The sequence below is a fragment of the Cervus canadensis genome, chromosome X (genome assembly GCF_019320065.1).
Source record: "Cervus canadensis isolate Bull #8, Minnesota chromosome X, ASM1932006v1, whole genome shotgun sequence".
NCBI classification, from domain to species: domain Eukaryota; kingdom Metazoa; phylum Chordata; class Mammalia; order Artiodactyla; family Cervidae; genus Cervus; species Cervus canadensis.
This window is the reverse complement of record NC_057419.1, coordinates 46,120,258-46,133,391: the sequence shown is the minus strand read 5'-3', so window position 1 is coordinate 46,133,391 and position 13,134 is coordinate 46,120,258. Positions and strand designations below refer to the sequence as shown.

The 13,134-nt window shown below is 38.1% G+C and overlaps 1 protein-coding gene across 2 annotated transcripts in view; it reads right to left on the bottom strand.

The window, feature by feature from the left end:
• Positions 1-45: 45 nt before the first annotated feature.
• MED14 (mediator complex subunit 14) overlaps positions 46-13,134 on the bottom strand; it is a 60,503-nt gene continuing 47,414 nt past the window's right edge. Inside the window, exons 24-31 of one of the 2 annotated variants that reach the window (XM_043458153.1) lie at positions 12,597-12,728; positions 10,466-10,648; positions 9,347-9,582; positions 7,092-7,271; positions 6,833-6,940; positions 5,385-5,510; positions 4,920-5,112; positions 46-2,361 (exon numbers count right to left, since the gene is read on the bottom strand). In XM_043458153.1, the coding sequence (XP_043314088.1) occupies positions 2,288-2,361; positions 4,920-5,112; positions 5,385-5,510; positions 6,833-6,940; positions 7,092-7,271; positions 9,347-9,582; positions 10,466-10,648; positions 12,597-12,728 (1,232 nt within the window). In that variant the 3' untranslated portion in view covers positions 46-2,287. The remainder of the gene's footprint in view (positions 2,362-4,919; positions 5,113-5,384; positions 5,511-6,832; positions 6,941-7,091; positions 7,272-9,346; positions 9,583-10,465; positions 10,649-12,596; positions 12,729-13,134) is intronic. The other variant, XM_043458154.1, reaches the window with a different exon arrangement.

The following is a 13,134-nucleotide window of genomic DNA, read 5'->3' as shown; positions in this document are numbered from 1 at the left end:
AGACTATTCGCCAAAACATCTTCATGAAAATTAACTAGAGAGTTGTTAGTTCTCTGAAACTTGTATAAATTTCATTTATTACTGAAATTACTATAATCACATTGAAACACACTAAAAATCCAAACCATCAATTAGGAAAAACTCCTATGGGTATCCAGTCCCTTTGATTGAACTTGGGTTAACAAAAGAGGTAAAAGACATAGCTTGTGATGAAACTTAAGATCCAAATGCTAAGCATTTTCCAGCTGTAATAAAGTATGTACCAATTCCAAGTATCAAGTATGATAGCAAAATTCTAATTCATGGATTTACTTTTAATAAGCATCAAAACCAAATTCTGTTCACTGAATCCTATCTTACTTTTGATTTGTACAATGCATTCAGAGATGAGTTTAATAAGCGAAAAAGTATTCACTGAATGCATCATGTTAAAAATGCAATTAATATTTCAAAATCACCCTTAAAAGGGAAACACTATTAATAAAATTATTTGAGACAATATTATCCTGCAGATAAAAATACATTTCTTGTATACACATGTATATTTCTACATGAAAGAAAGGATTCAACTCCAAATAGAAAAGGGCTGACCCTGGATAAAATCTCGGACTGCCAAACTGACATGATTACCATTGTAAGTTGAACCAAATATAGAAGGATAAAAGCTAAGTTATGGGAAGGATACAAGTTTAGTCACCTGCTTCCGCAAAGTGGCAGAGTTGGGGGTGAGAAGCAGGAAATGAAGGCAGAAATAAGACACAGAAGAAAAGGCAAAGAAGGCCTCAACTCTGACCAGAAATGAATAGAGTCAAGCAAAGCTGAGGACAGATATAACTGCAATGAGATGCCTGAAACTAGAATTTGGTAATTGACAGTCACAGAAGCTCAATTAAATCATCTTAAAGTAGAATTAGACAAAGCATCTAAAATTTCATGGAAAACCAGTAGTACGGTGACCAGACAACTCAGCATGGTATTACCATTTAAGAAACTTTCCCAAATAACATCAAGTCTTCAGAAGACCTTTGCTTTGGATCATTCTCTTTGAGGCTTAAAAAAGTTCTCGACTGACTGGGAGAGGCAGCACATTGCTCCAAAGAAACTGCTGAAATGGGTCAGTAACAGAACCTCCATTTGACCCTGGACAGGTCCTGGGTCTTGGATTCTTCAAGCTGAGTGGACTGTACCAGGTTTCTTCCAAGTAAAACATTTTCTCATTTTGTTGACAATAAATTAAATTGGGATTGTTTAGAACCACCCCAGTTTTGGTGAGAAAGGCAAGGGGAAGAAGTTACTCAAGATAAAGAAACATCACAGAAATTTCATGCAAGGGTCCAGCATTCAAGTTCTTGGTTTCCTAATGAATGCTGTGTGCAGAAGTATCCTGTAAACTACATTTGCCTAACAGAAAAGTTCCCACATCCTCAGCAGAGAATGACTGCATTATTTTGCATCTTTGATCAATATGAACTACTCACTGTCTCTTCTCAAAGACTGAGTTCTTTTTTTTTTTTTAATCCAATTCCTACACTGAAAGACAACCAAGGTGCTAAATGTTAACCATCAATCAAGTTAGGAATGTCTGAAGAAAATAAATTAATCTTGAAACAAATAAGCAGATGTTTTGGTCAAATTTCAGACATATATTATTAGAAATTACTTACTGGCCCCACCAGGTTAAAGATAAAGGGAGGCCGAGAAGTCTACAGAGCTGATATACACACAAGTGAGTGTCACTGTTTTTGTGTCTTTTTTTTTAAACCTAGTTTTATTAAATATTGCTTCTTTGGGGTGTGTTTATAACAACTCCCAGAACATTTTCATGTAAGGATTCAAAGCGGTCATATTAAAATACAGCTTCAATATAAAGTTTATCACAGTTTTACAGTATTCAAAAATGACAGACCTGCCTTAAAAAACAAAACAAAAACCAAAAAACGACTATTACACCCAAAACATAAGAAAACACTTAAATAAACAAGTTTGGCATTTCCGTAACTTTATAGTATAAAACAGAATATTAAACCTATTACTGGCAAACGGACACTGATGTATTACCTAGTTTGAAATGTGTCCCATTTAAACACACTATACAAGTTAGCTATACAAAAGATTGATGGTCTTTTTGATGAAAGAAGTGCACCCTGAAAATTTTTGCCAGTTTAGAATATTTAGCTCTTAAAGTCAAAAAAGTCCTTTTTTCTTTTTTTAAACTGAAGGCTGAATTCAGATTTTTTTTTGTTGTTTTGTTTCTTTTTCAGCCTTCCTGGTTTAAAAACAATAGTGTCTATGGACGCCCACCAGGGGGCAGTGTAAGATTAGCCATTAAATCACGAACAGCTGCAAATATTGTGCATTCACCTGCAACAGAGAAAAATGGTCATTAGCTATTCGCAATACAGGAAAGATGATAACACACTGGTGGGGTAGGGGTAGTTAATTCTAAAATTAGTAAGAACTTTAAAGATCAAAACGAAAGACTAAATTTTAACTGCACAGCTTATAGGGGATTAAGCTTTGGTGTTAGGTATTTATTAGATGATACTTGGTTTGGGTTTTTTCATCATGAAGACATTTTGGGCAACTCCCAGTTAGATGTGAATTTAAGCTAATATGCCTAGAGTTTCTCTATAGAAACACTGGAGCATTGGATAAGCCTCTGAAGCTGGACTTCAAGGCTACTGATGACCTGTTCTTGAATCTAATGAAAGATCTAGTTTTATATTTATGCATTAGTTACAACATCAATGACATCCTTCTGCTGTTACATTAAAGGCCGGGTAACTCCTGTGATAGCACTGTCTTAACAGAATCTTCTGTGATGACAGAAATATTCTCTATGTGTGCTGTGGCTACTGAGTACTTGTAATATAGCCAGTGTGACTGAGGAGCTGAATTTTATACTTTTTATCTGATTTTAACTAACTTAAATTTAAATAGCCAAATCTGGAGAGTGGCAGTTATACTGGACAGTGTAGGTCTGTGACATCTATTGGAGTTTTCCCCAAGATTTCAAGGAACTGATCAACTTCTGGAGTTCAATGTTACAATCAATTAATAAAAGTAAAGTGATTCCTCCTTCACCAGGGGAGGAAGTGATGAGTCTGGGAGGAGGGAAGGGAGGCTAAAATATGGCATACCAACAATCCAAAAACAAGATTTGTGTGTGGGGGGAGGGGGGATTGTAGGAGGTTAATGATTCATCCTCTCAATTTCCCCTTCGCTCCAAGAACCAAAGAGCCTGCGCCTTTTACTCCCTGTATATGTAAATTATAAATAGTTCAATACAGTTGACCAAAACCAGTTGTAAATATGATAAATCCCAAACCTGATCCTTTCCCTGGAGCATGGTCTAATGCCGAGAGGCTGTGAGTGAGGGAAGTAAAGACCTCAACTGAATAATGGCCCTCCGGCAAAGAGCAGGATGTGCAGTGACCCTGTGCAAGTCACTGCAACCTTTTCCCCAACCACTGGCAAATTAAGGTACACACAAAAAAGAACCCCAAAGGTTTAACCAGGCTAAGGTCAAATAAAAGAAAACTACTCCCAAAATATCTCAACAATTTCTTAAATAAAAGAAGTTACATCTTTTTCTTTTTTAAAAACCCATTTTCATTATTGATAGGGAGAAAAACTTGCCTGATCCCAAACAGGATCAAAACATTTGTTCCTTTAAATTTTAAATTCCATGAGACATAATAATGATAGTCATTTGCTTGTGAAGGAATGGTGTTTGTGATCAAGGTTATACTGAAAATATAATACATGCTTTGAAAATGCTGATAGCTTTAAACTTTGATACTGAAGGACCTATTTTGAGCTGAAAGAAGAGATAAGTCAAAGGATGAAAGCAGGAAATTATAAGAAGTGGAAGAAGCATTACAACAAAAGCAGCACACCCTTCTCTACTGCCCAGTGCGTTCCTTATAAACTATGCTTTAAGTGAGAACTTGTCTTTGTATACAATATGGGGTAACAAATAGCTGAAAATATAACTTCTCCCATGATCCTGTGTCTAGTAAAATTTTGAAACTGTGGTAACTAAAAAATGTTTCAGAGAACAACTTCCCCTCATTTAAAAAAAATGAATTCTGTTATCATACTATTCTAAACAGAAAGATATAGAGGACTTCCTTAATATTAGATATAAGCAAAATGTACTTTAATTTCCTTAATGTTAGAAACAAGCAGAATGGAAGGTATGTTCTCTTTGCTGAGCATTATGTATTATAACCAAAAATTTAGCACTGCCAGGAGTTCCAGGTTAAGCACAGGCTACTCCAGTATTGAAGGGACTGTGTTTATATGCCAGAATCATTCTGGTCTCCTTGAAAATGTTCCGTTTGAGAGCTTCACTGTGCACTTGGTGAAAAGGTTCACTTGCACCCACCTGACACTTAGATAAGAAGCCCAAAAAGCAGGATGCCATTTGTATCAGCTTTTATTCTTCACAAAACATTTAGGAGATACAGAAATTTGGATGATATTATTCTAGTCATGACTGAACCATGAAATATGAGAAACCAACATGCATTTCAACTTGGTGATGTACAGAGTGGCAGGTATCGATGGTGGGGCAGGAATTCACAGCCATGGAAAATTCTATCATCCTAACCTAGGGCTTAGTAGCAATGTGTGCTATAAATACAAGCTTCTGGCATTAGCAACTGGGTCAGTCCTAATAGTAAATCATGAACAAAAATAAAGTCCAGGCAGCAGAGACGTGGACAAAACTGAAGAGCCAGTGAGAAAGGAAGAAAGCGACAGGCAGACATTAAGAGGGCCACGGCAACCAGAGCTCTACTACAAGGATTGGAGGGGTGAGGTGGGTAAGGAAGAAGCAGAGGGGAGAAAGGGCGGCCTCTCAGAAGAACGTTTATAACATATATGCAATAAAATATCATCTACTGGTCATGTACCTTGTCGTGGTGGGTTCATCTCTGCAAACCTCTTCAGAATGTTGCTGACCATCATGGGAGCAGCAACAGAAGAGTTCTGCTGCCTGGGAATGTCTGCCTGCTGGGTGGTACCTGAAGCCATGTCATAAATTATTGGAACTATAATACTAACAGGTTCTTGGGGAGGGACTGATGTCTTCTGAGTCAGCTGAAGCTGTTGACATACAACACATACAAGAGAAAATAAAAACACAGTAAGAAAACAAAATACTTACTGAAAATGATTCAAAGGTACAATCATTTACTCAGATTAAAGATACAACAAGTAAAAGAAAATTAAATATAACAAAAGAAATGACCAACAACTAAATACTATGATTAAGATGCAACTGTGTCACACAATTACCAGGTTCAATATATTTCTTACTACAGAAACCAAGATTACATGAAGTCTAAACTCACACATACACACCAGGTGGTACTTACAAAAAATAGCATTTTGGATTTCAGCACCACAGCAGGTGTCCCAGGAGGTGCAATTGGTGGTGCACTGGGAGGGATCGTCAGGCAAAACTGAACGTTCCATTTTAGCTGTGTTGCCTGGTCAGGAAACTGTTTCGGAAAAAAAAATCATGATAAAATCAAATTAATGTTTAAAATTATACTGTAGTGTAGGAGCCTGAAACTGGAATTTTATACTCACTTATCAATAGATCATGAAGTTGATAACCTGCATTTTTCAAAGGAAATACACATGTGAAGTTGCTAACTGAAGAGTCAAGCTCTGGATTTATGAGATATGTTCCCTTTCCTTTCCTCCCACTTCATTAATCCCCAAGGCCAGTGGGTTCTGCTTCCTTGTTCTCTCTGACATCCATTCCCGCCTCTCTATTTTCACTGATGCCAAGGAGCTGAGGGATCCATAACTTCTCTCATGGCCCCTGTAACGGTCCCTTCTGGTGGCTGCCTCTCCCAGTCTACCCTTAACACCACTGCCAGCCAAATGTCCTAGAGCACAGTTCTACTTTAGCTTACAAATTCTCAGTGACACGCAGGTGCCCCAAGCACCCCCACCCTGCCACCTAGGTACCAACACTGGCATTCAAGGCACTTCCTAACTGGGGCCAGTCCAGACTTCCCAGTCTCATTTCCAACTCCTTCCCTAAAAGCAACTAGTCAAACTGTATTAATCATTTTAAATTATATCTACTGGAGCTTTTTCAGTGACAATATTTACTCCTTTAAAAAATCTCAAACGGATTTTTTTTAAACATAAATAATGTTTCCTATAGCCTATCAGAGCAGAAGCCAAATGCTGACACTATTAGCAAAGGGGCAGTGCCGTCCCAATATTAACAGTAAAACACCAACTGAAAAAAGGAGTGAGGTATTTACAGTTACCCGAAGCAATGCTAGAAACATTAAAATGAAGGACTATTGTAAAACTGGAAAAATAAAATTGGCTTCCACCTGGATTCCAGCTATATAATTGTACACTTTCACAGGACAGAAGAGGCATTAAAAATTTCCCCAGAGAAGACAGCTTTTTCAGTAAATGGTATTAGGCGTGGGAGGATTATTTCATGATCTAAGAATAGGAAGAAGATTTTTTTTTTTTTTTAGGAAGAAGATATTAAATGTATTTGGTTTTATAAGAGGGAAGTCACTGGTAACTTAGGTTACCTATGGGGAGGAGGACTAGACAGCTGGACAAGGACGGATGTGAAATTTCCCACTGTCTCATTCTAAACTCAAAAGATACAAGAGGATTGTGTTACCTACCCAAAGACAAATAAAATTTAAGTTAAAAATTAAGAAGAATGCAAGAGGAAAATGCAGGTACATAATGGTGAAAACCAACATATGCTCTCCCACCAACTCCACCCTCCTCTGATTGACCTGGCTAGAGAAGTTTGTCTGTCTCTGTAACTTACCAGCTCTAGCTTCATAATATGCACACAGTCTCTGAGGATGTGTGTAGGAGCTCCTAACAGCTTGGTGAAAGCTATTAATGTATTGGCCTTAAATGGCGGTCCTGCAACCTACAAGGATAAATAAAGCAAGTTAAGTTACTCTTTTTTTAAATTTTTTTTTATTTTTATTTTTTTTAATTTTTTTTTTTAAGTTACTCTTCATTCTACCTTGATTCTATTTCACTGAGTGTATTAAAATTATACATTAAGAAACACATACTCTTGTTTCAAAGAATTTCTCCAAAACTTGAAGTTCATCAGGTTTCCACTGTCCTGCATTTTCGGGTGTCACTTTTAGCTGAAGTGTTTGGTTGGTTTTAGGACTAAGTGCTACTCTGCATTTCAGCGCATCAGTCTTAAACATGATCACCCCAGGTTCATTGGAATTTATCAGCTGTAACTGCGAAACAAGAAGCATGCATCAAATTAACATATGAGGCAATATGTAAGTGAAAGAGAAAATGTAATTTTAAGTAGATAATTGTTTCAAAAGGAAAACAACTAAGTTGAGACCTGTTCCAAAACAAAAGTATCTAGGCCTTGAGCACCAGCAACTGCTAACCACATGGCAGAGAGAGAGGTGATCAAACATTATGTGTCTCTTGATGGAAGAACATAACACCACCTATCAAATACTCTTGCAAAACAACCAACTTGAGCCTGAATTCAGTAGTCAGATCCACAGGACTGATTGACATTACAAAAATATGGGGGTCAAAAGAGCATGTCAGGTGATTCCAAAGGGATGTGATCACCAAGGCCCAGATGGTGAGAAATTCTGGAGGACAAATGATATGGCTTCTTCAACAAATACATTATTTAATGAGAAATAGAGAGGGAACCTATAATTTAAAAAGGACTTAAAAATGTGTATGCATTCTGATTCAGATGGTTAAAAACTGTCACAACTTGGGAAATATGGACACCAACTAGATAGCTGATTATAAAGAAACCATATTTATGATGAAATGATGTCAGGAATTTGCTGTCAAACAATATGAGAGGAAAAGTTATAGATGAAATAATATTAGTGTCAGTTCACTGTTGAAGGTAGGTATGAGAACAGACAGGTTCATTGTATAAGAGAATTATATATTCTCTCTACTTCTGTATATGCTTAAAATTGTCCACAATAAATTTTAAAAAATGGTCCATTAGAAAAAAAAGAATAAAAAGTTCAATTACAGAATGTTAGATCTGGATTGGGACATTATGCTAGCCCAGGATTGGTAAATATAAGTTCTATGGTTTCTGCTGCCATCATAGGTGAAAGCAGCCACAGGTAATAGGCAACTGAATGCGTGTGGCTGTGTTCCAATAAAACTTCACAAAGACAGATGGAGGGCAGGATTTGGCCCCTATGCACACGAGCAAATGAGGTTCAAAGGCTTCGTGGCAGAGGTGAGGCTAGATCAGGGGTCTGATGATTGCCATTTTAATGCTAATTTATTCAACTTATGTTAAAACTTATTTCTTTCAAATTCAAATGTAAAGGTTGCAAAATAGCTTGGTGCCATCTGTGGAGAGGCTATTTTAAGCATTCACCATTCTGACTACCTCATTAACGTAAGTATCAATAACAATAATTATTATAAATAATATATAACTGAATACCAAGACATTATGTAAAGGTTTTATATAAAGTTATCTCAAATTCCCACAACTGCTGGGAATTAGGTAGATACTACTATCTATTATTATCAAAAAGGTGAAGAAATTTGCCCAAGCTTATACCAGCCAGCGGCATGTCCTGGCTACAAACTCAGGTAGCCTGATTCTAGAACTGGTGCTCTCAACTCTGAACTATTTCCTAATGGTTATCACCACAGGATAGAAGTCTTTCTACAGGAGTTTGAAATCCATTCAACTGCTCATGTATTTATGAAGCAGCTTTCGGGGCTTTTTCCTGGTAGCTCAGCAGTAAAGAATCAGCCTGTCAATTCAGGAGACACAGGTTCAATCCCTGATCCAGGAAGATCCCACATGTCGCAGAGCAGCTAAGCCCGTGTGCCACAACTATTGAGCCTGTGCACTCAAGTCCAGGAACCACAACTACTGAAGCCCACACAGGCTCCACACACACAAAAGCAGCTTTCATCCTTCTGTGATCAGAAATAACTTTAGGATCACAGATTCAGAGTCAGCCTGCCTGCAGAAGCATTCCAGAAGGCAAGTAATTACTCATGTGCTATTCTCTGCCAAATCAGACCCTGAGTACACTTGTCTCATGGTATAGTGGAGATCTATCTCCAGGTTCATGTTAGCCACAGTACAGCGAATTCTAAAAGAAGCAACTTGTTAATGAAGAAGGTAAAGAAAACAGTGGATCCACTTTCAATGCTAGGGTGGGGAGAAAGCGTAATTCTAACAAGCAGGTTAAAGGAGGTGAGGGAACAGTTCAGATCCTATTCTGGGAGGCATCTGAGCACTTGACTTGACAATCATCACCCAGGAATTCACCAGGTATCCACATACCGTTTCCTGCTGAATAATTCTTTGAAGGTGGCGTCTCATGATGACTGATCCAAGGAATCTCTCAAGTGGAGAACAAAGGTAACTGCCTGCCAGGCCAGGCACGAGGCCTGGCGTTGGAGAGGGCAGCAGCAAGATGTTCAAGGCACTGTGAGTGAGGATGGTAGGGATGGAGGCTGCCCAGGAGCGCTGAGGTAGTTTACGAGGTGGAGGCATGTTTGTCGGCATCGTTTGGGAACCTTTTGGGAAGGAAAACATCATCATTTTCTTTTTAAACAAATGCATACTATCTCACTGTTCCCTGTTTAGCTTTGCTTTTATATAGCAGTCTGTACTGTTTGTTACTCCTTGTGGTGTAACAATCACATAAGCTTCCTTACAGTTACTTTCCTCCTTGCAGCCAGGTCCCTTGCAGTGTGACTTTATGGCAACTCCTTCAAGGAGTGATGTCTACTTCTTTACTTGTATTCTGGGCTCACTCTGTCACTTGCTGTGGCCTACAGAAGGCACTGGAAGTGACACGGTGCCAGCTGTAGGCCTAAGCTTTTACTCACTCTCTTGGAACCCTCTCCAGCCCAGGCGAGCAAGCCCATATTAAGTATGAGACCACACAAAGCAGAGAGAAGCCAGACCCCCACCAACCCAGGAGCTGACCACAGATGCACAAGTGAGCCCAGCAGAGCCTGGAAGATCATCCAGCTGTGCTCAGCCCAAACTGCCAACCTGCAGAACGGCAAGCTAACATATAATTGCTGCTTTAAGCCACAAAAAGTCATGCGGCAAAAGCTAATGAACATATCTGTACAATTCTTCTGTATTAATCTGCATAACTATGCCAGTTACCTTGAGGTTATCTTTCAAGGTCCAGTACTGCAGCTAAGTTAGCAGTCACGACAGAGGTACAAGACTCTCCTCCAATTCTGGAGAAAACATTTCCCTTCTTCTGCCCAACTTTGCAAATTAACTATCATTACAACCAACTTACTAAATGTATAAAAGTTTAAGTTGTTAAGTATCCTTATTAAGTCATGACTTTCAAATGTGAGGATGGGATAGGATGATTAAAATAGGTCATTTGTTGGTTATCCTAAAAGCTCACATAAAAATGTTGATGACACTCACTTGTTCCAGCTCGAGGGGAATGAGAAGCATCTGGAACTGGAGAATGTAGTGATGGGTTGGCTGGTGACATCCCAGGCATGCGTGTTGCTGGTGAGGGGCCAGACACTTGAGGAGACCCTGGCCAGTTCCCTCCTCGGCCACTTGGTGACACCATAGTATATGGAGAACTAGGGTCCAGGGTTCCTGCAAACAAGTAAACAAATGGTTTTCAAAACCTGTATTTTAATACCTGAAAAGTATTTGACAACATTCACATGCTTATACGTTATGTAGTGATAATTTTATTATTTTCTTTCAGAAAGATATTTCACTAAAGCCTGATGCACATGACACATTTGATCTCTACTTGGTATAGTTTTTGTACTTTTTAACATGATACAAAAATTAGAAACATAAAAAAAATATTGAGAAAGGATAAAATTTACCTTTACATAAGGTTCAAGATGTATAATACGTAAGTCTCCTTTAGACTATATAGGAAATACTATGGTTGAAAAGATAAAGAGAAAAAAAAAAAACCTCAAAGCTCCATTAAGGGCAGAAATCTTTTATTTTAAACTAACCCTGACAAATTATGTTTTTAATCTATTCAGAGAAGGCTGGAGAGAGGGAATTTTTCATTTTCTTTATTTAGTAAAAGACACAGTAACTAAGAAATGAACCAAGAATCAAGTTTTGAAAGCAGTGACTTCCTGAACAATCTCAAATTAAAATTTCATCCTGCAGATACTTTTAACATATTTACACCCCTTTGTAACCAAATGACAAAATGAGAAAACACTACCATATATCAGAGAGTAAATGTTCCTTACTTAATCTTACAAATCGGTAAGAAAAAAACACAAGAATATAGGCAAAAGATAAACTAGCAGGCGTAAAATAAGAGACATGAAAAGACTAATGAACATAAGAACTTCACTAATAATCAAAAAAACACACATTGAACAGTAAGATGACATTTTTTACTTATCAAAGTGACTGAGACTTCTTTAAAAATCACAATACCCTGTGCTGCCAATGATGCAGGAAAACAGACATTCTTGTACGATACTAGAGGAAATTGGCACAGCCTTTCAGGTGAGCAATCTGCAATGTTTCAAAAGCTTTAGAATTTCTCAAACCCTGTGAGACAGCAATTCCACTTCTAGGAACTTACCAAAGGAAATAATCCTGTGAGCAGAGAAGACACCACTTTCAGTTGTGAAAAATTAGAAACATTCTAAACGTATCATATTAGGAGAGCAATTAAATCATGGTATGCCCAGACAAGGGGATACTATGAAGCCATTAGTATGATGATATAGAGTTTTTACTAACAGAAATATTCCTGCAAATATTCATAGTAAAGAGTAGAATCACAGGTGCTACCCAGCTGTACAACCTGAGGAAGCTCTTTATGTTCAGAACTGGCATGGGATTCACGATATAGTTAAGTGACAAAAGTAAGGCACTGAACACGGTGTACAGTATGCTGCCATGTACATAAAAGAGAGGGAAAGACCACTCCACATAAAACAAGAATTCATGAGAAATTAATAGCACTAAATGCCTTTGGGAAGAGGAACTAGGTGGTTTTGGTCAAAGGGAAGGGAAACACCTGACTGGCTACCTCTTCTTTATCTATTTGAACAAATTCAAAATAGAAATTTTGAGTTAAAAAATTCAAGTCTCAAAGCAATACATATGATAGGGTCCCAATTTTTTTTGAGGGGGTGGTGTTTGAGCAGAGAGACAAGAAGATGGGTAGAGAGCAAGCTACAGCAACAGAGATTCAGGCAAGCAGCAGGTACATGACAGGTCATGTGAGGGGGGAAAGAGTTCAAAGCAGACAGACTAACTGGTAGATCTCTTGGTGGTGTTATTAGCAAAAACCTAGTTTTTTCGTTCTTTTTTGGGCTGAGCCACGCAGCATGTGGGATCTTAGGTTTGAACTTGCGCCCCCTACTGTGGAAGTGCAGAGTCCTAACCACTGGACTGCAGGGGAATTGCCAGGAAAAACATATTTTCTTTTGCTATTCCCCCAATATATAAGTGTTAATTTTGCAAAAAAAAAAAAAAAAAACTTTTATTTCACAAAAACTACTTTCACATCAAACTCTTATGCTCTAACGATTTCTATGTATGGACTCACCATGTGGACTAGCAAAACTGGCCCCTGGTCCTATTGAAATTCCATGCGAGGATGGGGGAGGAGTTGGAACAAATGATGCTGGTGATGGGGCTCTCAAAGCCCCACTCGGGGAGCTGGCAGCATGCAGATTTCCTAATAAAGGAAAATAATTATAGATGATCTTGCAGGACACATATTATGTCCTGACCAAGGACTGCAAGTTAAGACTATCTACAGACTAAAGAAACAAGTAGTAAAGCTCCCAGAAGTAGCACAAAGAAAAACTGGAACAATTTCACCACTAAAAGAGAAATCAATTCCATGGGGCCCCAATTCTAGCTCTTACACTGACTAATGCTTTAAAAAAAATATATGCAGTGTACTTTTTTATTCACTCATTCACTCATTCACCAAAAAGGCATGAACATCAATGTCATGCCATGCATTGTTGTAGGTACTTGGGATGCAGCAGTTAACAAGAGACAAAAATTCTTGCCCTCGTGGGAGTTTATATTTCCAGTATAATGAGAAAGACAAATATATGTCAGGTTATGCTAAG